At 37.3% G+C, this 26,939-nt stretch overlaps 1 protein-coding gene across 1 annotated transcript in view; it reads right to left on the minus strand.

The window, feature by feature from the left end:
• The window catches only part of ext1c (exostoses (multiple) 1c), a 246,286-nt gene that overhangs the window by 203,066 nt on the left and 16,281 nt on the right, over positions 1 to 26,939 (minus strand). The window contains exon 2 of the mRNA XM_061983143.2: positions 2,884 to 4,215. Coding sequence (XP_061839127.1) covers positions 2,884 to 3,824 — 941 coding nt within the window. The 5' untranslated portion in view covers positions 3,825 to 4,215. The remainder of the gene's footprint in view (positions 1 to 2,883; positions 4,216 to 26,939) is intronic.

Genomic DNA, 26,939 nt, shown 5'->3' on the forward strand with positions numbered 1-26,939 from the left:
AATTAGCTAACCTCAATGAACCCAAAAATACCTTAAAATAAGTACCGTATTTTTCGGACTATAAGTCGCAGTTTTTTTTCATAGTTTGGCCGGGGGTGCGACTTATACTCAGGAGCGACTTATGTGTGAAATTATTAGCACATTATGTCAAATAATATTATTGATCTCATTCACGTAAGAGACTAGACGTATAAGATTTCCTGGGATTTAGCGATTAGGAGTGACAGATTGTTTGGTAAACGTATAGCATGTTCTATATGTTATAGTTATTTGAATGACTCTTACCATAATATGTTACGTTAACATACCAGTTGGTTATTTATGCCTCATATAACGTACACTTATTCAGCCTGTTGTTCACTATTCTTTATTTATTTTAAATTGCCTTTCAAATGTCTATTCTTGGTGTTGACTTTTATCAAATAAATTTCCCCCAAAAATGCGACTTATACTCCAGTGCGACTTATATATGTTTTTTTCCTTCTTTATTATGCATTTTCGGCTGGTGCGACTTATACTCCGAAAAATACGGTATATTCTCACTAATAAGTGCACTTTTCTTGGTAGAAAAAAAAAATTAGACCTTTTTGCTCAATATGTTGAAAAATAAATGAAGTAAATGCTAGTGCCATTATCTTGACATAATATGCGCTCGGCATCATGATTTTTTTTTTTTCATGCTTGAAGTAAGAAATTATTACTTTAAAAAAGCAGTTTTATACTTGTGAGTGTTGATGACACAGCTTTGCATCAGTTGATATTCTAGTTTCAAGCATGTTTTACTCAATATAGGTCATCAAATCTCAGCAACAAGCTGTAATATCTTACTGAGATCATTTAGGACCAAAACACTTAAAACAAATAAAACACTCTAACATAAAATCTGCTTAGTGAGAAGAATTATCTTATCAGACAGAAAATAAGCAAATATCACCCTTATTTGAGATATTTAATCTTACTTAGATTTCAGTTTTTGCAGTGTATGTCATGATAAACAATGTATATGTATACAAAATATTTGCCAATAATATAGAAGTCAAAAAAGAAGAGAAAAGTTTGTTTTGATTGTGTAAAAAATTACTTCAACAGACTTTAAATATCCTGAAGACAGGGGCAATTAGATAACAAAACATGCTTTAAAAATAGGTCTAATTCTAAAAATAAGAATATCAAGTGAAGGTTGGTTTATTCCAGGTGAAAATAATATATGGCTCTTATCATGCACCTCAAGATATTTCAAGCCTTCCTTTGGTATCATTTTGATTAGAGATGTCCGATAATATCGGACTGCCGATAAATGCTTTAAAAATGTAATATCGGAAATTATCGGTATCGTTTTCAACATTATCGGAATCGGTTTCAAAAAGTAAAATGTATGACTTTTTAAAACGCTGCTGTGTACACGGACGTAGGGAGAAGTACAGAGCGCCAATAAACCTTAAAGGCACTGAATGCAAGGCATACTTGGTCAACAGCCATACAGGTCACACTGAGGGTGGCCGCATAAACAACTAAGTTGATATTCTAGTTTCAAACATGTTTTACTCAATATAGGTCATCAAATCTCAGCAACAAGCTGTAATATCTTACTGAGATCATTTAGGACCAAAACACTTAAAACAAGTAAAACACTCGAACATAAAATCTGCTTAGTGAGAAGAATTATCTTATCAGACAGAAAATAAGCAAATATCACCCTTATTTCAGATATTTAATCTTACTTAGATTTCAGTTTTTGCAGTGTAGAGATGTCCAATAATATCGGACTGCCGATATTATCGGCCGATAAATGCTTTAAAATGTAATATCGGAAATTATCGGTATCGTTTTCAACATTATCGGAATCGGTTTCAAAAAGTAAAATGTATGACTTTTTAAAACGACAAGCTGTAATATCTTACTGAGATCATTTAGGACCAAAACACTTAAAACAAGTTAAACACTAACATACATACTTGCCAACCTTGAAACCTCCGATTTCGGGAGGTGGTGGGCGTGGTCAGGGGTGGGGCGGGGCGTGGTTGGGGGCGTGGTTAAGAGGGGAGGAGTATATTGACAGCTAGAATTCACAAAGTCAAGTATTTCATACATATATATAGTGTATATATATATATATATATATATATATATATATATATATATATATATATATGCAAACAAAACTGTTTAGATAATTGATACTTCAAACTTGCATAAGTAAATCTTAAGGAATATAACATAACTTGGCTTCTGAGAGCTTCAAAATGTAATGAATAAAATGGTAAAGTTGTTAAAAAACAAGCAATTATTTTAATAATTAAATATGGTCATTTTAAGTGAATTGTGATCATTTAAAATTAATTATTTCAAATATGTTTATTTTAATGTATAATTCTATGGCTGGATGTAATAAGGAGTCAGGAAAAAATACAAATAAAAATACAATTAATTTTGATGTTTTTAGCAAAATATAGTTAAAATGTATTTCGTTTTTTTTTTTTTTTTAATTAGTAAATATATTTATTTTTAGGTAAGATAAACATAATAATGCAATTTATCTGTAGTATGGATGATTTAGTTCTTGTCACCCTGTTGTCCTCCCGTCATGAAAAAAGGCTGTCCGCATGGAGCTGGAGGGGGCGTGGCCTCCAGCTCCGGCTGAAAATCGGGAGATTTTCGGGAGAATATTTGTCCCGGGAGGTTTTCGGGAGAGGCGCTGAATTTCGGGAGTCTCCCGGAAAATTCGGGAGGGTTGGCAAGTATGCTAACATAAAATCTGCTTAGTGAGAAGAATTATCTTATCAGACAGAAAATAAGCAAATATCACCCTTATTTGAGGTATTTAATCTTAGATTTCAGTTTTTGCATTGCGCGTGGAAACGTACGTTGTTGAACACGCCTTACCTTTCGTATTCCAGGTTGTCATGGTCACAGCGGGCATCTTTATGTTTCTCCCAGTCCTTCCCGTGGCGGCACGTCGTCAACGACACGATGTCCTTGCCGTTGTGGATGTGGTGGAGCGCGTTCCGGGTGTCCGAGCCGATGCCCGTCAGATACCGCTTCCCTTTGAACATCAGCAGGTACTTCCGCCGCGGCGGGGTGGCGTTCCTCACCAGCCAGCCTCGCTCGCCGCCCTTCTGCGGGTGCTCCTTGGAGAAAAGCGGGATGGAGACGTCGAAGCCGGGCCTGAAGTGCTCCGTGTTGAGGCTGGCTTTGGCCAACATGGCCTGGCCTATGTTGAAGCCCAGGTCGTCTGTGTAGTTGGGCCAGGTGCCGGAGTAAAGATTGAAGATCAAGTGATTACGCCCGTCGTTCCACAGCGGGTAACCTTTGATACGGTCGTCCATGTTGGTAACAAACTGTCCTGACAGCTGGTCTCGGTCCAGGGTGTCAATCCCCAGCACGAACAAACACGCTTCGCGCGGATCCGACGTGTAGTACCGCGACTCGGCTAAAGAAGTCAAGATCTTCTTGTAGCTCTCCGATACGTGGTCGTTTTTCTCCGACGGATACACGTACACCCGGAACCCGTCCCGTCCTCTGCGCCGGCACCGGGCGAAGTCGAAGCAGGTCTCCATCCGGCAACGGCTGTCCTTGTAGATGACGGACCACGCTTGTTGACGTTGAGTCGTCCCGGGTTCTGTCTGGAACTCGTCGAGGTGGGCGTAGCAGGGCAGGAAGGCCCGGTCGGTCCAGTTGGGCCAGGGTCGCGGTACCTCGCCCTGCTGGCCGGTCAACAGCCGGAGCAGACGCGCGGGCATCTGGACTCCTCTACCGCAGTAAAAGAGAACCAGCCAGCAGAACGTACACAAGCCCAGCAGGACATATTTCTTGCGTGCCTGCATGGGGGCTTGTCGCGATCTTTCTATTTTCTCTGTCCAGTCCTGGGTTTTTTTTTTGTTTTGTTTTGTTCCACCCCCTCAGCTCTGAGGCCTCACCGGGGCACCGGCTGGGGTGAGCGACTCCTAACAAGGAGCTTCTAAGGGAGGGCAATGCGTGAACAAGGACATCACCGCCTCCTCCGAGCGTGGCCCGGTCCCCGTTGCCATTTAGGACGACGCCGTTACTGACTCCGGGCGTCTTCCCCCCAGATACCGGGACTCGCCCGTCTCAGCCGTGGCAGGCGCTGCTTCTGCTGATGCTCCGTGCATTTCTTCCGCGGCGAGAGGAATGGAGGGAGATTTCTCCGCGGGCTGCCTCATGGTGCCTGGCGCTACTGCTGTCGGCAGGCCCCTCCTAGAGAGAAGCAAACAAACAAGAATACAGATCAGTACACAGCTACTTGCCACTCCTCCGGCGGTAGAAAAACAAACACGCTTTCTCGCTCTCAATAGAAAGCTATACTGTTAAACCTGGAAGGAAAGAACTAAGGACAAGTTGACATACACTTGTAAAGAAAATAATGTCATGGCTGTCTTGAGTTTACAATAATTTCTATAACTCTTATAGAGTGATTGGAGCACATACTTGTTGGTCACAAAAAAACATTCATGAAGTTTGGTTCTTTTATGAATTTATTATGGGTCTACTGAAAAAATGTGAGCAAATGTGCTGGGTCAAAAGTATACATACAGCAATGTTAATATTTGCTTACATGTCCCTTGGCAAGTTTCACTGCAATAAGGCACTTTTGGTAGCTTCTGCTTGAATTTTTGACCACTCCTCTTGACAAAATTGGTGCAGTTCAGCTAAATGTGTTGGTTTTCTGACATGGACTTGTTTCTTCAGCATTGTCCACACGTTTAAGTCAGGACTTTGGGGAAAACCATTCTAAAACCTTAATTCTAGCCTGATTTAGCCATTCCTTTACCACTTTTGACGTGTGTTTGGGGTCATTGTCCTGTTGGAACACCCGACTGCGCCCAAGACCCAACATCGGGGCTGATTATTTTAGGTTGTCCTGAAGAATTTGAAGGTAATCCTCCTTTTTCATTGTCCCATTAAAACATACTTGCCAACCTTGAGACCTCCGATTTCAGGAGGTAGGGGGTGGGGGCGTGGTCAGGGGTGGGCTGGGGCGTGGTTGGGGGCGTGGTTAAGAGGGGAGGAGTATATTGACTGCTAGAATTCACCAAGTCAAGTATTTCATATATATATATATATATATATATATATATATATATATATATATATATATATATATACAGGTAAAAGCCAGTAAATTAGAATATTTTGAAAAACTTGATTTATTTCACTAATTGCATTCAAAAGGTGTAACTTGTACATTATATTTATTCATTGCACACAGACTGATGCATTCAAATGTTTATTTCATTTAATTTTGATGATTTGAAGTGGCAACAAATGAAAATCCAAAATTCCGTGTGTCACAAAATTAGAATATTGTGTAAGGGTTAAATTTTGAAGACACCTGGTGCCACAAACTAATCAGCTGATTAACTCAAAACACCTGCAAAGGGCTTTAAATGGTCTCTCAGTCCAGTTCTGAAGCCTACACAAACATGGGGAAGACTTCAGATTTGACAGCTGTCCAAAAGGCAACCATCGACACATTGCACAAGGAGGGAAAGACACAAAAGGTTATTGCTGAAGAGGCTGGCTGTTCTCAGAGCTCTGTGTCCAAACACATTAATGGAGAGGCAAAGGGAAGGAAAAACTGTGGTCAGAAAAAGTGTACAAGCGATAGGGATCACCGCGCCCTGGTCAAGATTGTGAAAAAAAAACCATTCAAAAATGTGGGGGAGATTCAGAAGGAGTGGACAGCTGCTGGAGTCAGTGCTTCAAGATCCACCACCAAGAGACGCTTGAAAGACATGGGTTTCAACTGCCGCATACCTCGTGTCAAGCCACTGTTGACCAAGAAACAGCGCGAAAAGCGTCTCACCTGGGCTAAGGAAAAAAAGAGCTGGACTGCTGCTGAGTGGTCCAAAGTCATGTTATCTGACGAAAGCAAATTTTGCATTTCCTTTGGAAATCGAGGTCCCAGAGTCTGGAGGAAGACAGGAGAGGCACAGGATCCACGTTGCCTGAAGTCTAGTGTAAAGTTTCCACCATCAGTGATGGTTTGGGGTGCCATGTCATCTGCTGGTGTCGGTCCACTCTGTTTCCTGAGATCCAGGGTCAACGCAGCCGTCTACCAGCAATGTTTAGAGCACTTCATGCTTCCTGCTGCTGACCTGCTCTATGGAGATGGAGATTTCAAGTTCCAACAGGACTTGGCGCCTGCACACAGCGCAAAATCTACCCGTGCCTGGTTTACGGACCATGGTATTTCTGTTCTAAATTGGCCCGCCAACTCCCCTGACCTTAGCCCCATAGAAAATCTGTGGGGTATTGTGAAAAGGAAGATGCAGAATGCCAGACCCAAAAACGCAGAAGAGTTGAAGGCCACTATCAGAGCAACCTGGGCTCTCATAACACCTGAGCAGTGCCAGAAACTCATCGACTCCATGCCACGCCGCATTAACGCAGTAATTGAGGCAAAAGGAGCTCCAACCAAGTATTGAGTATTGTACATGCTCATATTTTTCATTTTCATACTTTTCAGTTGGCCAACATTTCTAAAAATCCCTTTTTTGTATTAGCCTTAAGTAATATTCTAATTTTGTGACACACGGAATTTTGGATTTTCATTTGTTGCCACTTCAAATCATCAAAATTAAATGAAATAAACATGTGAATGCATCAGTCTGTGTGCAATGAATAAATATAATGTACAAGTTACACCTTTTGAATGCAATTACTGAAATAAATCAAGTTTTTCCAAAATATTCTAATTTACTGGCTTTTACCTGTGTATATATATCTATCTACATCCTGAAAATATGCAAACAAACTGTGTTTAGATAATTGATACTTCAAACTTGCATAAATAAATATGAAGGAAAATAACATAACTTGGCTTCTGAGAGTTTCAAAATGTTATGAATAAAATGCTAAAGTTGTTGATAAACAAGCAATTATTTTAATAATTAAATATGGTCATTTTAAATGAATTATTATGATAATTTAAAATCAATTATTTCAAATATGTTTATTTTAATGTATAATTCTATGGCTGGATGTAATAAGGAGTCACGAAAAAATACAAATAATACAATTAATTTTGATGTTTTTAGCAAAATATAGTAAAAATGTATTTAGTTGTTTTTTTTAGTTAATAAATATATTTATTTTTAGGTAAGATAAACATAATACAATTTATCTCTAGTCTGGATGATTTAGTTCTTGTCACCCTGTTGTCCTTCTGTCATGAAAAGAGACTGTCCTCACTCAGGTCCGCCAGGAGCTGGAGGGGGCGTGGCTTCCAGCTCCGGCAGAAAATCGGGAGATTTTCGGGAGAATATTTGTCCCGGGAGGTTTTCGGGAGAGGCGCTGAATTTCGGGAGTCTCACGGAAAATTCGGGAGGGTTGGCAAGTATGCATTAAAAGCACCAGTTCCATTGGCAGCAAAACAGGCCCAGAGCATAATACTACCACCATCATGCTTGACGGTAGGTGTAACTGTTGCTACTAATAATTAATATAATTTGTTTTATTTCTCTAAAAACAGAATAATAAGTTAAGTTCATAAAAGGGAATTCAAATCAAAATGCATAAAAGTTCATAAGAAGCCTATATTTAAGTTACTATGGTTAAAAATGTAATTTCATGCCTTTTTGTTAAGTTTGTGGGCATACTTTTATTTTGAAGTGTCTCGTTTGGTCTGTCGTCTGTTGTAAGGAAGCTACTTCCGGGTATGGGTAAACATGTTTGATGCCATGTGAAGGCAGAAAGAGAGAGACTGACTGTCCCAAAGACTAAAAAGTGTCACAAGGACTCTAGGCGTTTGGGCTATAAGAGCCTGAAGATCACAATTTCCTCCTAAAAGAAGCATGCAGGCCAACGAGGTATTTGTTTGTCATTTCTGCTTGTATTTACTTCGGTAACATGTTCGATCCACATGCTGTGCATGTTGTTATTTTTACGTTTATAACGTGCTTTATTTTATTTCAGTTTTCACGGTGAATTTGAAGGGAAAGGAAGCCTTCAAATAAATCAGTTCAAGAAAGCCATTGTGTCTGTGCTATTTGGAGGGAGTTACAGTAGGCCTGGTGTTCCTGGGATTTATCCTCCAAACATATTGCTGGGTATTGTGGCCAAACAGCTAAATTTTTGTTTCATCTGACATCACATGGACAAAGATAAGACCTTCTGGAGGAAAGTTCTCAGCAATGTTTGGAGGAGAAAAGGTGAGAGGCCTTTAATCCCAGGAACACCATTCCAACCGTCAAGCATGGTGGTGGTAGTATTATGCTCTGGGCCTGTTTTGCTGCCAATGGAACTGCTGCTTTTAAACAGGACAATGAAATAGGAGGATTGCCTCCAAATTCTTCAGGACAACCTACAATCATCAGCCCGGAGGTTGGGTCTTGGGTGCAGTTGGGTGTTCGAACAGGACAATGACCCCAAACTCACATCAAAAGTGGTAAAGGAATGGCTAAATCAGGCTAGAATGAAGGTTTCAGAATGGCCTTCCCAAAGTCCTGACTTAAACGTGTGGACAATGCTGAAGAAACAAGTCCATGTGGGAAAACCAACAAATTTAGCTGAACTGCACCAATTCAAGCAGAAGCTTGTGGATGGCTACCAAAAGCGCCTTATTGCAGTGAAACTTGCCAAGGGACATGTAAGCAAATATTAACATTGCTGTATGTATACTTTTGACCCAGCACATTTGCTCACATTTTCAGTAGACCCATAATAAATTCATAAAAGAACCAAACTTCATGAATGTTTTTTGTGACCAACAAGTATGTGCTCCAATCACTCTATCACAAAAAATAAGAGTTGTAGAAATGATTGGAAACTCAAGACAGCCATGACATCATGTCCTCCACAAGTGTATGTACACTTTTGGTATATATGTATATATGTATATATGTATATATGTATGTATGTATGTGTATATGTATATATGTATGTATATATGTATATATATATATGTATATGTGTATATATATATATATATATATATATATATATATATATATATATATATATATATATATATATATATATATATATATATATGTATGTGTGTGTGTGTGTGTGTGTGTGTGTGTGTGTGTGTGTGTGTGTGTATATAATCAATGCATACGTGAGTGCAAAATCGAGCGAGAGGACTCCAACTGGTGTACTTACTTGCAAATTTCACTCCAAAATTCAGCCTGAAAGAATTTTAGATACGTCTTGTGCATATAAATGACATGAAGTCAAGTAATACGTTTAAAAAAAAAAGTTCCTGGATGACATTCCGACAGTAAAATTAAACATATATTATTTCGCAAATTTAATAAAATTTTGCAAGTGAGTGATTAATCCAAAATGAGATTAACCTGATTAAAAATATTTTATCATTTGATAGCCCTAGTTAAAATTATTTTGCACTTAAAACACTTTTTTTCTCCAGGAATGTGTTTTAGTACTAAACATGCATCATATTAAATTAAATTTTGATTTAAAAAGTAATTTCACATAATCAAGTGTGGATGAAAAATGTGGTAGGGGAGCTCCAAAAACACATTTTATTGTGGACATTATAAAAAATCATGAAAATACTATATAAAATATTATACTAGATATAATTATGTATCTAGAACAGAGTAACTATGAAATAAATAGCCATATATCTGACTTTTTAAAAAAGCTTTCCCATTTGTGGTTTTAACTACAAACCCCATTTCCATATGAGTTGGGAAATTGTGTTAGATGTAAGTATAAACGGAATACAATTATTTGCAAATCATTTTCAACCCATATTCAGTTGAATATGCTATAAAGACAACATATTTAATGTTCAAACTGATAAACATGTTTTTTTTTGCAAATAATCATTAACTTTAGAATTTGATGCCAGCAACACGTGACAAAGAAGTTGGGAAAGGTGGCAATAAATACTGATAAAGTTGAGGAATGCACATCAAACACTTATTTGGAACATCCCACAGGTGTGCAGGCTAATTGGGAACAAGTGGGTGCCAGGATTGGGTATAAAAACAGTGCGGGTACTTTACTGGCCCGCCTGCAGTCCAGACCTGTCTCCCGTCGAAAATGAGTGGTGCATTATGAAGCGTAAAATACGACAGTTGAACGACTGAAGCTCTACATAAAACAAGAATGGGAAAGAATTACACTTTCAAAGCTTCAAAAATTAGTTTCCTCAGTTCCCAATCGTTTGAGTGTTGTTAAAAGAAAAGGTGATGTAACACAGTGGTGAACATGCCCTTTCCCAACTACTTTGGCACGTGTTGCAGCCATGAAATTCTAAGTTAATTATTATTTGCAAAAAAAAAATAAAGTTTGAGTTTGAACATCAAATATCTTGTCTTTGTAGTGCATTGGGTTGAAAAGGATTTGCAAATCATTGTATTCCGTTTATATTTCCATCTAACATAATTTCCCAACTCATATGGAAACGCGGTTTGTATATGATAGTTTTCAATGGTGCTATCAGTACTGTAATATACCAGATAATTTTCTTCATGCTTCTCCACACAGATAAAGTCGAGGTAGACAAAGTGAGGTGTTAAACGGCTTAAAAGAAAACCCAGGCCAGAAGGAGGAAGATTCCTTGAGAGAAGGATTTTTCTGTTAACGTTTCAACCGTTTCTCTTCCCGCCACCCGTCTTCACTATACATTTTACAGTACATATTTGTGTGAGGGTTTGGAGAGGCTGACAGTGCAGGGTAGTGTTCCTCCTGCCAGCTGCCACACAAAGGCAGCTTTCAGGTCTCACCTGCCTGCGTCCTCCACTTCTCATTCCTGCATACTCCAGCCAAGGCCACGTGGATAAATAATACACGGCTTGATATGAATGAGGCAGCTTTTTCCAACGACGTCTCGGGGGAAAAAAACACTGGATTACTGTACTTTATGCTCCTTTTACACAATAGTCCTGTCGATATATATGCATTGAAGGGAGGTGCATGATTGTGCTAGTTAAAATACAACACTATACTATAAGGGAGTAGGGCTGCAACAACTAATCGATTAAATTGATTAAAATCGATTATAAAAATAGTTGGCGATTCATTTAGTCATCGATTCGTTGGATCTATGCTTTGCGCCTGTGCAGAGGCTACTTTTTTTTTTTTTTTTTTTTTTTTTTTTTTTTATAAACTGCAACATTTACAAACAGCTGAGAAACAATAATCAAAATAAGTATGGTGCCAGTATGCTGTTTTTCCCCCCCAATAAAATACTGGAAAGGATAGAAATGTAGTTTGTCTCTTTTATCCGATTATTAATCGATTAATCGAAGTAATAATCGACAGATTAATCGATTATACAATTAATCTGTAGTTGCAGCCCTATAAGAGAGGGGTGTCAAACTTGTTTTAATTAAGACAAGGCATTCAACTTTATTTATATAGCACGTTTACAACAATTTTTAAATTGGACCAAAGTTCTTTACAGGTTAAAAAGCATAGAGCAAAAAACAAAACAAAAACAAAGACATAAACAATGCATAAGTTAAACAAGATAGTGCAAAAGAAATGCAGTGAAAGGGTTCGGATAAAAATCACAATTGCAAGATTAAAATAATGAAAGTGCGACAAATTGAAAAACCCGACTTAAGCAAGTTGAAAAACTTATTGGGGTGTTACAATTTAGTGGTCAATTGTACGGAATATGTACTGTACTGTGTAATCTACTAATAAACGTTTCAATCAATCAATCAATCAAAAGCCTAGTGGGCGGGCTCAGCTCTGGTTAAAGACCAGCGAGAAGAGATAGGTCTTAAGAAGGGCCACATCGCAGCTATGTCGGCCCTCAAAGGGCCACTTGTAAATATATGATTAAAATAATGGTGGAAAGATGCCATCCCCGTGACTTGGTGTCCTGACTTTTGGAAATAATTAGGAGATGAGTGCCGGAGGATCTCGGCGCCCGGGTAAGGTTCATAAGGTAAAAGCAAATCTGACCGATAAGAAGGCCCAATACCATAAAACATTTCTAACAATAAGAAGAACCTTGAAATTGATCCTGAAACACATGGGGAAGCCAATGCAGAGATTTTAAAACTGGTGTAATGTGAGCCCGCCTGTTTGATTACAGAAAAAAAACGCATGATTATTTTGGTCAATATTGAAATCCCAATTATTAATCACTATTAATTAAATTCATTTTGTCAGGTAAAGCAGTGTTTCAGACAGGTCGGCAATTTTTTTAACAGTAATAGCGCCAACGATCACCCTCATTTGATTTTTTTTTTTAAAGTACCAATGATTGTCACACACACGGTAGGTGTGGCGAAATTATTCTCTGCATTTGACCCATCACCCTTGATCACCCCCCTGGGAGGTGAGAGGAGCAGTGAGCAGCAGCGGTGGCCGCGCCCGGGAATAATTTTTGGTGATTTCACCCCCAATGCCAACCCTTGATGCTGAGTGCCAAGCAGGGAGGAAATGGGTCCCATTTTTATAGTCTTTGGTATGACCTGGCCGGGGTTTTGAACTCACGACATACCAATATTGCATTATTGCCTAAGCATTTGATTATTTGCTTCTTTTTTTTTTACATTTGCTTAAAAATAAAAATAGATTTTAGTGTAAAAAAGAAAATAACACGCTCATTTGCCAGAATTTTATTGTAAAAGTTGCAGTGTTTTTATACGGCATATTACTCGAAATGGAATGGAAAAACAGTACCGCCCTTTTTTTTTTTTTTTTCTTTTTTTTTACAGTAAAATCTAGAGTTGTTGATTTTATAGTGTATTATGTAAACACAAACAGTACCAAAGTTGTTTTTTGTAAAATAAAAGAATTTTACCGTAAAGTCTGTCATTTTTACAGTGCACAATTTGATAACTTGCTTTGAAATCATAAGTCAAGCTGATATTCAAGTACTTATTATATATATTTTTTAAATCTAAAATTTTGTTGCATTATTAAGTAATATTCAATTAAAATAAAAAAATAAAAAAATTAAATATATATATATATATATATATATATATATATATATATATATGTATATATATATATATATATATGTATGTATGTGTGGGGAAAAAAATCACAAGACTATTTTATCTCTATTTCATCTCTACAGGCCTGTTTCATGAGGGGGGGGGGTACCCTCAATCATCAGGAGATTGATGATTGAGGGTACCCCCCCCTCATGAAACAGGCCTGTAGAGATGAAATAGTCTTGTGATTTTTTTTCCCACACATACATATATTGCGCTCTACTACGGTATCGAGCACTATTTTTTGGATAACCTTATTAAGACATATATATATATATATATATATATATATATATATATATATATATATATATATATATATATATGTGTATGTATGTATGTGTGGGGAAAAAATCACAAGACTACTACTACTTTTTTTTCCCCACACATACATATATTGCGCTCTACCACGGTATCGAGCACTATTTTTTGGATAATCTTATTAAGACATATATAATATATATATATATATATATATATATATATATATATATATATATATATATATATATACAGGTAAAAGCCAGTAAATTAGAATATTTTGAAAAACTTGATTTATTTCAGTAATTGCATTCAAAAGGTGTAACTTGTACATTATATTTATTCATTGCACACAGACTGATGCATTCAAATGTTTATTTCATTTAATTTTGATGATTTGAAGTGGCAACAAATGAAAATCCAAAATTCCGTGTGTCACAAAATTAGAATATTACTTAAGGCTAATACAAAAAAGGGATTTTTAGAAATGTTGGCCAACTGAAAAGTATGAAAATGAAAAATATGAGCATGTACAATACTCAATACTTGGTTGGAGCTCCTTTTGCCTCAATTACTGCGTTAATGCGGTGTGGCATGGAGTCGATGAGTTTCTGGCACTGCTCAGGTGTTATGAGAGCCCAGGTTGCTCTGATAGTGGCCTTCAACTCTTCTGCGTTTTTGGGTCTGGCATTCTGCATCTTCCTTTTCACAATACCCCACAGATTTTCTATGGAGCTAAGGTCAGGGGAGTTGGCGGGCCAATTTAGAACAGAAATACCATGGTCCGTAAACCAGGCACGGGTAGATTTTGCGCTGTGTGCAGGCGCCAAGTCCTGTTGGAACTTGAAATCTCCATCTCCATAGAGCAGGTCAGCAGCAGGAAGCATGAAGTGCTCTAAAACTTGCTGGTAGACGGCTGCGTTGACCCTGGATCTCAGGAAACAGAGTGGACCGACACCAGCAGATGACATGGCACCCCAAACCATCACTGATGGTGGAAACTTTACACTAGACTTCAGGCAACGTGGATCCTGTGCCTCTCCTGTCTTCCTCCAGACTCTGGGACCTCGATTTCCAAAGGAAATGCAAAATTTGCATGGTTGGGTGATGGTTTGGGGTGCCATGTCATCTGCTGGTGTCGGTCCACTCTGTTTCCTGAGATCCAGGGTCGACGCAGCCGTCTACCAGCAAGTTTTAGAGCACTTCATGCTTCCTGCTGCTGACCTGCTCTATGGAGATGGAGATTTCAAGTTCCAACAGGACTTGGCGCCTGCACACAGCGCAAAATCTACCCGTGCCTGGTTTACGGACCATGGTATTTCTGTTCTAAATTGGCCCGCCAACTCCCCTGACCTTAGCCCCATAGAAAATCTGTGGGGTATTGTGAAAAGGAAGATGCAGAATGCCAGACCCAAAAACGCAGAAGAGTTGAAGGCCACTATCAGAGCAACCTGGGCTCTCATAACACCTGAGCAGTGCCAGAAACTCATCGACTCCATGCCACGCCGCATTAACGCAGTAATTGAGGCAAAAGGAGCTCCAACCAAGTATTGAGTATTGTACATGCTCATATTTTTCATTTTCATACTTTTCAGTTGGCCAACATTTCTAAAAATCCCTTTTTTGTATTAGCCTTAAGTAATATTCTAATTTTGTGACACACGGAATTTTGGATTTTCATTTGTTGCCACTTCAAATCATCAAAATTAAATGAAATAAACATTTGAATGCATCAGTCTGTGTGCAATGAATAAATATAATGTACAAGTTACACCTTTTGAATGCAATTACTGAAATAAATCAAGTTTTTCAAAATATTCTAATTTACTGGCTTTTACCTGTATATAGGGATGTCCGATAATGGCTTTTTGCCGATATCCGATATTCCGATATTGTCCAACTCTTTAATTACCGATACCGATATCAACCGATATATACAGTCGTGGAATTAACACATTATTATGCCTAATTTGGACAACCAGGTATGGTGAAGATAAGGTACTTTTTTTTTTTTTTTTATAAAATAAGATAGTTGAATTAAAAACATTTTCTTGAATAAAAAAAAAAGTAAAACAATATAAAAACAGTTACATAGAAACTAGTAATGAATGAAAATGAGTAAAATTAACTGTTAAAGGTTAGTACTATTAGTGGACCAGCAGCACGCACAATCATGTGTGCTTACGGACTGTATCCCTGCAGACTGTATTGATATATATTGATATATAATGTAGGAACCACAATATTAATAACAGAAAGAAACAACCCTTTTGTGTGAATGAGTGTGAATGGGGGAGGGAGGTTTTTTGGGTTGGTGCACTAATTGTAAGTGTATCTTGTGTTTTTTATGTTGATTTAATTAAAAAAAAAAAAAAAAAACATACCGATAATAAAAATACCTATACCGATAATTTCCAATATTACATTTTAACGCATTTATCGGCCGATATTATCGGACATCTCTAATATATATATATATATATATATATATATATATATATATATATATATATATAAAGGTAAGCATGCAGTTCATGTATTTTTTGAATGTCAAAAGGAAAAGAACAAATATTTAGTAAGAAAATATCCTTTATTAAATGCATATTATTACCATTTGGCAGGCCATATAAAAGGATGTGGCGGGCCAGATCTGGCCCCCGGGCCTTGAGTTTGACACATTGGCTGTACGACATATAGTATTCATGCAAAATGATTTCTTGTGTGACTTTGCCAGAAACAAGGCTCACAGCTTTCTGACAAAATACTTTTTTTAAACTCACACATACCCGAAGCTGCAAGTAACCGTTATAATGAAGTGATGGTGACTAAAAGTCCGTCATCCAGGTAACATGGCATGAAACATTTTTTTAACGCTCAATTAACTCCTTTTTGACCCTCGGCCCGTTCCGTAGAGTGGGAAATTGTAATACCGTTCGGTTCCTGTTGAGCTCATCTGCAGTGCGCCTTATAGTGCGAAAAACATGGTACGTTTTCATGCAAATCCCTACTAATAAATGCATATTATCAGGTTCTCATGAGAGTTTCACTTTGGAAGTGGTGGGTGAAAAAGTAAAAAAGGGGGGAAAAAAAGAAGTTTTCCCCTTGGTGGGCAAAACAGAAAATTAGGAACCACTGCACAAGAGTATAAACTTGAAGATCACACACATGCATTTACTTCCAAAACCATAAAAACAATATTTTACAGAGTTACGCCTTTTTGGCGTAGCTGTAATTTTGTCAGCTGCTGCCATCCCATATCTGTCGCAGCGTATAAACAAGTAAAAAAAAAAACAGTGTTGAGCTCCTTTTTGAAGTTAAAATGCGGGTGTGGTGTTTCAACTTAAGCACACAAATGTGGATGGAAACACATTCTCACGTGGTGCATTTGGTATTTTCAATTACATATTCTAATAAGACACATGCACTGCAAAAAGTCAGTGTTCAAAAACAAGAAAAAAAAATACAAAAATGAGGGGTATTTTATTTGAACGAAGCTAAATTATCTGCCAATAGAACAAGAAAATTTGGCTTGTCAAGACTTTCCAAAACAAGTCAAATTAGCTAACGTCAATGAACCCCAAAATAGCTTAAAATAAGTATATTCTCACTAATAACAAGTGCACTTTTCTTGGTAGAAAAAAAAAATATGACAACTTTTTGCTCAATATGTGGAAAAATATTCTTAAATGAAGTAAATGTTAGTGCCATTATCTTGACATAATGATATGCGCTCGGCATTACATTTACTTATAATAAAAACTCATTTATTGTTCTTAATGGAACCGCTTGTTACTCTCGTGGTCTCCTAGCCGCTCAGGCAAATCATATTGTCTAAAAATGCATTTTTCCATGGATAACATGACATCATCACGCCAAGTGCGTGCTCTTTCAGTCAATTAGCGCGCATATATACAGCCCGGAACCTCGACCAAATTTTTTTTTATTGTAAATTTGAAGAATTTATCTGAATGTGCATGAACTATTTCTGTTCAAACTTGTTAGAAATGTTAAATGTTTAAATATTAACTGTACTGTGCCAACTGTACTACTATATGAGTACGTCTTTTCTATTGTTTCATTGAAAATAAAACAGCAAAGTCCATTTGGCTGTCATCTGTTTTAATTATGAGACACAATTGTTTCAGTCATTTTTTTTTTTTCCGCTTGAAATAAAAAAATATTACTTAAAAAAAAAAAAAAAAAGTAGTTTTATACTTGTGAGTGTTAATGACACAGCTTTGCAACAGTTGATATTCTAGTTTCAAGCATGTTTTACTCAATATAGGTCATCAAATCTCAGCAACAAGCTGTAATATCTTACTGAGATCATTTAGGACCAAAACACTTAAAACAAGTAAAACACTCTAACATAAAATCTGCTTAGTGAGAAGAATTATCTTATCAGACAGAAAATAAGCAAATATCACCCTTATTTGAGATATTTAATCTTACTTAGATTTCAGTTTTTGCAGTGTGTGTGTGTTATTCTTTGGCATTTCTTTGTCATGCTATATGTCCATAAAATCGGATTCTCAATGGTGGCAAAGAGAAAATGTCTGACCCTGACCTGTTTCTCGGAGCAGTAAATTAGCCGTTCACTTATGGAGGTGGCGGAAGTGCATGGGTCGTGGATCAATCACGGGCCATTATGGCGATTACAAGCAGCGAAGGAAAAGCCACAAGGCTCGATGAATTGCGAAGGTGGAAGGGTGAGGTGACTCTACCGTTCGTCATACTAATTCCAACATGTAATTTGTGGTATGCATATTTAATGTTGATGCATTCCTGAAGGACACAGTAATATATTGCTTTATTTATGATAAAGCCTTATTATTTATGATTATTTTGTGTGATTGTGTTGTGTCCATTGTACTCATGTAGCCCTTTAATAGGCAAGGTACTGTAGTTTGTAAATCATAAGGATGTAGAATTGTGATATTTTCCCCATCAATTAGCTATAAAAGTACAAAACCCAAAACCAGTGAAGTTGGCACGTTGTGTAAATGGTAAATAAAAACAGAATACAATGATTTGGAAATCATTTTCAACTTATATTCAATTGAATACACTGCAAAGACAATATATTTAACGTTTGAACTGGAAAACTGTTATTTTTTTGCTAATATGAGCTCATTTGGAATTTGATGGCTGCAACATGTTTAAAAAAAGCTGGCACAAGTGACAAAAAAGACTGAGAAAGTTGAGGAATGCTCGTCAAGCACTTATTTGGAACATCCCACAGGTGAACAGGCTAATTGGGAACAGGTGGGTGCCATGATTGGGTATAAAAGCAGCTTCCATGAAATGCCCAGGCATTCACCAACAAGGATGAGGCGAGGGTCACCACTTTGTCAACAAATGCGTGAGCAAAGTGTCCAACAGTTCAAGAACAACATTTCTCAACCAGCTATTGCAAGGAATTTAGGGATTTTACCATCTACGGTCCGTAATATCATCAAAAGGTTCAGAGAATCTGAAGAAATCACTGCACGTAACGTTGAATGCCCATGACCTTGGATCCCTCAGGCGGTACTGCATCAAAAAGCGACATCAGTGTGTTAAGGATATCACCACATGGGCTGAGGAACACTTCAGAAAACCACTGTCCGTAACTACAGTTTGTCGCTACATCTGTAAGTGCAAGTTAAAACTCTACTATGCAAAGCGAAAGCCATTTATCAACAACACCCAGAAACGACACCAGCTTCGCTGGGCCCTAGCTCATTTTATTTACATTAATATTGCAAAATATCTAAATATTGGGGTCTTTTTTTTTTTTTTTTTAAAGGAAATTTAAATTATGCTGGCAACTGAATTTAGTAAACAATCGCGATTAATCTTCCTCAAAAAGCAGACAAATGGATAATAAACAATGATAATAATCACAGCCTACAATGGTAAATAATTGCCGGCTCTCTTAGGACAACAATTTCACGACGTGCTACTGCATCAAAAAACAGTATGTAAAGGATATTACCACATTGGCTCAGGAACACTTCAGAAAACCACTGTCAGTAACGACAGTTGGTCGCTACATCTGTAAGTGCAAGTTAAAACTCTACTATGCAAAGCCAAAGCCATTTATCAACAACACCCAGAAACGCCGCCGACTTCGCTGGGCCTGAGCTCATCTTACTTACGATTTACACAAAGTGCCAACTTCACTGGTTTTGTACATTTCTGAATTAAATGGTTAAAATTATATTAGTGCCACAACCTTTTGATACATAGTTGTGTACATAGTTTTCTGGAGTTGAGTAGTTTCTGGCTATTTTAAGTAGGAAATCCACACAACTGTTGTTACATGAGGCCCCTTGTGTGTTAAGGAGTGAAGTTATCACGCAATCTTGTTGGCGGTCCAAATATATAAAATTATTTAGGAAAACAATTGGCCCGGTCGATCACCCTCATTGGCCCAACACCCGGCCATCCACACATGTCCTTTAAAACTGACTTTGGAACAACGTTGCAAAATAGTTGTATTTGTAAAATGAGTTGGTGTCTAACGTTGGATCCACATTGTTGGTTGGGAAATGACCAAAATTCAAAGGTCAAACCATTGTCACAACCTGACATTGATTGTTGTATTGAAGTTGCTAAATGTTGGTTGGAAAATGACCAAAATTCAACGGTCAAATCAATGTCAGAACCCAACATTGATTAATTTTGTTTCAACGCTGTATTTAAGTTGCTAAATGTTGGTTAGAAAATGACCAAAATTCAATGGTCAAATCATTGTCACAACCTGACATTGATTAATGTTGTATTTAAAAGTTTCTAAATGTTGGTGGGAAAATGACCAAAATTCAATGGTCAAATCAATGTCAGAACCAAACATTTGATTAATGTTGTTTTAACGTTGTATCTGAATTGCAAAATGTTGGTTGGAAAATGGCCAAATTTCAATAGTCAAATCATTGTCACAACCTGACATTGAGTATTGTTGTATTTAAGTTGCTAAATGTTGGTTGGAAAATGACCAAAATTCAATGGTCAAATCAACGTCAGAAGCCAACATCGATTGTTGTTTCAACGTTGTATTTATGTTGCTAAATGTTGGTTGGGAAATGACCAAATTTCAATGGCCAAATCATTTTCACAACCTGACATTGATTAATGTTGAATTTAAGTTGCTAAATGTTGGTTGGAAAATGACCAAAATTCAATGGTCAAATCAATGTCAGAACCCAACATTGATTATTGTTGTTTCAACGTTGTATTTAAGTTGCTAAATGTTGGTTCGAAAATGACCAAATTTCAATGGTCAAATCATTGTCACAACCTGACATTGATTATTGTTGTATTTAAGTTGCTAAATGTTGGTTGGAAAATGACCAAAATTCAACGGTCAAATCAATGTCAGAACCCAACATTGATTAATTTTGTTTCAACGTTGTATTTAAGTTGCTAAATGTTGGTTAGAAAATGACCAAAATTCAATGGTCAAATCACTGTCACAACCTGACATTGATTATTGTTGAATTTAAGTTGCTAAATCTTGGTTGGAAAATGACCAAAATTCAATGGTCAAATCATTGTAAGGCTGCAGCTAACGATTATTTTTCTATCGATTAATCTATAGATTATTTTTTCGATTAATCGGTTAATCTATAGATTATTTTTTTCGATTAATCTATAGATTATTTTTCCTTTTACCGATCATTTTTTTAATTTAAAATGAAGATGAAAAAATAAATGTAGGCCAGTTTTTTCAAAAGGCATGGCTTTTATTTACAAAAAAAAAAGTATGGCCACTCAGTCAACATTGACAACAACATGACAAAATATTCTGTAACAATGTAAACATTTAACAAAATAAAAGTAGCTTATTTGCTTTTAATGTGCAAATATAAAAGTAAACATCCAGTGCAAATCTTAATATTCTGCAATAGTATAAGCATTTCAAAAGTAAAAGTATTGCTTATTTTGCTTTAAAATGTGCAAAAATAAAGATAAACATCCAATTCAAAAAAGTGCAAAACGGAAATATTCTGTAACAACAGTGTAAACATTTCAACAAAAGTAGGCCACCTAGTGGTTAGAGTGTCCGTCCTGAGATCGGTAGGTTGGGAGTTCAAATCCCGGCCGAGTCATACCAAAGACTTTAAAAATGGGACCCATTACCTCCCTGCTTGGCACTCAGCATCAAGGGTTGGAATTGGGGGTTAAATCACCAAAATGATTCCCGGGCGCAGCCACCGCTGCTGCCCACTGCTCCCCTCACCTCCCAGGGGGTGATCAAGGGTGATGGGTCAAATGCAGAGAATAATTTCGCCACACCTAGTGTGTGTGTGACAATCATTGGTACTTTAACTTTAACTTTTAACTTTAAAAGTATTGCTTATTTGCTAAAATGTGCAAAAATAAAGATAAACATCCAATACAAAAAAGTGCAAAACGAAATATTCTGTAACAACAGTGTAAACATTTCAACAAAAGTAAAACTTTTGCTTATTTTGCTTAATAACACAACAATGATAGTATGATTAAAGTGAAAGTTAATTGTTCGTTTGTACATAGTATACGTAATTGTTAATGTTGTAAAAGGTATTTGCACAACTAATTAACGTTAGCGTTAAAGAGGAGCGCGTCTTTGTAAACACTGAACAGGCACGCCAAACGCTCCTCTCAGAGCGAAACGGTGCTTTAGTTTATGAATTTACAACGCAGATACAAATGACACATTCATGTTTTTGTGTAATGATGACAACGTATACTCACGCGGACGATTGACTAGTTGATGGTGATGGCAAGAACGCTGCCGTTGTGCTGCTATGATAGGCCATTTCCGCTCGACACAGTGTGCATACAACAACATTATTAGCAGAGGTGGGTAGAGTAGCAAGAAATTGTACTCAAGTAAGAGTACTGTTACTTTAGAGATTTATTACTCAAGTAAAAGTAAGGAGTAGTCACCCAAATATTTACTTGAGTAAAAGTAAAAAGTATGTTGTGAAAAAACTACTCAAGTACTGAGTAACATACACACACATATCATATATATATATATATATATATATGTGTATATATATATATATATATGTGTATATATATACACACACACACACACACACATATATATATATATATATATATATATATATATATATATATACATTGATATATACAGTATATAATTTATATTTATTTATTTTGCCGTTTTTGTTTACATGTTAAAGGTGTTTTAATAATTATACATGCATGTTTAACATATAGATTCCTTTCTTTCATGAAGACTAGAATATAAGTTGGTGTATTACCTGATTCTGATGACTTGCATTGATTGTAATCAGGAAGCAGTGCTGGTAACGTCCACGTTTTCAAATGGAGGAGAAAAAAAGTTCCTCCTTTCTGTCTAATACCACATGAAAGTGGTTGTTATTTGGCATCTTATTTGTTCACCTTCCATATTCGTTTTTATACCCTTTACAAGAAATACATTGGCGGCAAACTCCGTAGCTTGCTAGCTTGTTTGCGCTGGCTTTCGGAGACTCTTATTTTGAAAGCGCAGGCGCGATGGAGCGGGACTTTTATTGTGAAGACAGGAACTGTGCAGTCAGTCTTTAATGTTGAAATAAAAAAAGGGTCTTTTTTCCTTCACACTTTTGATTGATTGATTGGAACTTTTATTAGTAGATTGCACAGTACAGTACATATTCCGTACAATTGACCACTAAATGGTAACACCCGAAGTTAGCTCGGAGCCAGTCAGGTCATGTGACCGCCTGGCTCTGTTTGATTGGTCCAACGTCACCAGTGACTGCATCTGATTGGTGGAACGAAGTGAAACGTCACCAGTAAGGCAGGCACTTTGAAGGTCTGTCTGACAGACCAAAACAAACAAAGCGTGCATTAACAGATCGATAAAAATTAGTAGCGAGTAGCGAGCTGAATGTAGATAAAAGTAGCGGAGTAAAAGTAGCGTTTCTTCTTAGGCCGTTTATTGAAATACTCCCACACTTTTGACGACTTTTGGCGTGCTTTTTTCCCCTCGCTCGCACCGCTCGCATCGTCTGCTTTGCGCTCCGCCATGACGGTAGTGTGACGTAAATATGCGACGCGTCGACGAACAAAAACGTCCTCGACGTATTTACATAACCGATGACGTCGACTGCGTCGACGCGTCGTTTCAGCCCTAAATCATTGTCACAACCTGACATTGATTAATGTTGTATTTAAAAGTTTCTAAATGTGGGTGGGAAAATGACCAAAATTCAATGGTCAAATCAATGTCAGAACCCAACATTTGATTTAATGTTGTTTTAACGTTGTATCTGAATTGCAAAATTTTGGTTGGAAAATGACCACATTTCAATAGTCAAATCATTGTCACAACCTGACATTGATTATTGTTGTATTTAAGTTGCTAAATGTTGGTTGGAAAATGACCAAAATTCAACGGTCAAATCAATGACAGAACCCAATATTGATTAATGTTGTTTCAACGTTGTATTGAAGTTGCTAAATGTTGGTTGGAAAATTACCAAATTTCAAAGGTCACATCATTGTCACAACCTGACATTGATTAAAGTTGTTTCAACGTTGTATCTGAATTGCAAAATTTTGGTTGGAAAATGACCAAATTTCAATGGTCAAATCAACATCAGAACCCAACATTGATTGTTGTTTCAACGTTGTATTTAAGTTGCTAAATGTTGGTTGGGAAATGACCAAATTTCAATGGTCAAATCATTGTCACAACCTGACTTTGATTAATGTTGTATTGAAGTTGCTAAATGTTGGTTGGAAAATGACCAAAATTCAATGGTCAAATCAACGTCAGAACCCAACATTGATTAAACGTAGCCAAAAAGCATGTTGCTCCAACGTTAGGTTTGAGTTGCTCAACGTCAGCACCTAATTCAACGAGTTCTCAACATTGTTCTAATGTCTTGTGCCAGCTGGGTGCACAGTCCGTCTGAGTGATGGAAGCCAACCATCATGTGCGTAAAAATAGCCCAAGTCATGCCATTGTTAAATAGCAACAGGCATTTAGGTGACTTTTTGTTGGCCGAGTGTCCAACCCCACTGTATTTAAACACACATCTGGCATTGTGTTGTTACTGGCGGACGTATTAGTCCAGCGCAATGAGGTAAACTGAGGAAAAACACGAACCCCGCGGTCAGGCGAACGGCCGGGCCGAGCTAAAATTAAATGTTGTGATTAAAGGCCTCAGACATGTGACGGGGTGACAGGGAACCGGAGTAATTGCTGAGATGCCCACATTTGTAGTCTAAGTAAACGTTTACAAGACTAACGGCTGCTTCTGTCTCTGCAGAGAATCTTTTTTTGTAAAAAGAAAACACAGCCGTTTATAGCCCAGGACTTTGCAGTGAGGCACAACAATGGAAGTAGTGTGTTTTGTGTCATCAGGACGGGAGATGCTCTTTTCTTCTCCCACGTCTTCCTTAAAAAGCAGACAAATGGATAATAAACGATAATAATCACAGCCTACAATGGTAAATAATTGCCGGCTCTCTTAGGACAACAATTTCACGACGCGCTACTGCATCAAAAAACGACATCAGTGTGTAAAGGATATCACCACACGGGCTTAGGAACACTTAAGAAAACCACTGTCAGTAACGACAGTTTGTTGCTACATCTGTAAGTGCAAGTTAAAACTCTACTATGCAAAGCGAAAGCCATTTATCAACAACACCCGGAAACGCCGCCGGCTTCGCTGGGCCCTAGCTCATCTTATTTACATTAATTTTGCAAAATATCTAAATATCGGGGTCTTTATTTTAAAGTAAATTTAAATTATGCCGTCATCTCAATTTAGTGAACAATCGCGATTAATCTTCCTCAAAAAGCGGACAAATGGATACTAAACAATGATAATAATCACAGCCTACAATGGTAAATAATTGCCGGCTCTCTTAGGACAACAATTTCACGATGCGCTACTGCATCAAAACACAGTATGTAAAGGAAATCACCATATGAGCTGAGGAACACTTCAGAAAACAACTGTCAGTAACGACAGTTCGTCGCTACATCTGTAAGTTCAAGTTAAAACTCTAATATGCAAAGCGAAAGCCATTCATCAACAACACCCGGAAACGCCGCCGGCTTCGCTGGGCCCTAGCTCATCTTATTTACATTAATATTGCAAAATATCTAAATATCGGGGTCTTTTTTTTAAAGTAAATTTAAATTATGCCGTCATCTCAATTTAGTGAACAATCGCGATTAATCTTCCTCAAAAAGCGGACAAATGGATACTAAACAATGATAATAATCACAGCCTACAATGGTAAATAATTGCCGGCTCTCTTAGGACAACAATTTCACGACGCGCTACTGCATCAAAAAACAGTATGTAAAGGATATCACCACATGGGCTGAGGAACACTTCAGAAAACCACTGTCAGTATCGACAGTTTGTCGCTACATCTGTAAGTGCAAGTTAAAACTCTACTATGCAAAGCGAAAGCCATTTATCAACAACACCCGGAAACGCCACTGGCTTCGCTGGGCCCTAGCTCATCTTATTTACATTAATTTTGCAAAATATCTAAATATCGGGGTCTTTTTTTTAAAGTAAATTTAAATTATGCTGTCATCTCAATTTAGTGAACAATCGCGATTAATCTTCCTCAAAAAGCGGACAAATGGCTAATAAACAATGATAATAATCACAGCCTACAATGGTAAATAAATGCCGGCTCTCTTAGGACAACAATTTCACGACGCGCTACTGCTTCAAAAACCAGTATGTAAAGGATATCACCACATAGAATGAGGAACACTTCAGAAAACCACCGTCAGTAACGACAGTTCGTCGCTACATCTGTAAGTGCAAGTTAAAACTCTACTATGCAAAGCGAAAGCCATTTATCAACAACACCCGGAAACGCCGCCGGCTTTGCTGGGCCCTAGCCCATCTTATTTACATTAATATTGCAAAATATCTAAATATCGGGGTCTTTTTTTTAAAGTAAATTCAAATTATGCCGTCATCTCAATTTAGTGAACAATCGCGATTAATCTTCCTCAAAAAGCGGACAAATGGATAATAAACAATGATAATAATCACAGCCTACAATGGTAAATAATTGCCGGCTCTCTTAGGACAACAATTTCACGACGCGCTATTGCATCAAAATCCAGTATGTAAAGGGTATCACCACATAGAATGAGGAACACTTCAGAAAACCACCGTCAGTAATGACAGTTTGTCGCTGCATCTGTAAGTTCAAGTTAAAAGTCTACTCTGCAAAGCGAAAGCCATTTATCAACAACACCCGGAAACGCCGCCGGCTTCGCTGGGCCCTAGCTCATCTTATTTACATTAATATTGCAAAATATCTAAATATCGGGGACTTTTTTTTAAAGTAAATTTAAATTATGCCGGCAACTAAATTTAGTGAACAATCGCGATTAATCTTCCTAAAAAAAAGCGGACAAATGGATAATAAACAATGATAATAATCACAGCCTACAATGGTAAATAATTGCCGGCTCTCTTAGGACAACAATTTCACGACGCGCTATTGCATCAAAATCCAGTATGTAAAGGGTATCACCACATAGAATGAGGAACACTTCAGAAAACCACCGTCAGTAATGACAGTTTGTCGCTGCATCTGTAAGTTCAAGTTAAAACTCTACTATGCAAAGCGAAAGCCATTTATCAACAACACCCAGAAACGCTGTCGGCTTCGTTGGGCCCGAGCTCATCTTATTTACGATTTACACAACGTGCCAACTTCACTGGC

This window comes from Nerophis lumbriciformis, linkage group LG21 (assembly GCF_033978685.3).
Source record: "Nerophis lumbriciformis linkage group LG21, RoL_Nlum_v2.1, whole genome shotgun sequence".
NCBI lineage: Eukaryota > Metazoa > Chordata > Actinopteri > Syngnathiformes > Syngnathidae > Nerophis > Nerophis lumbriciformis.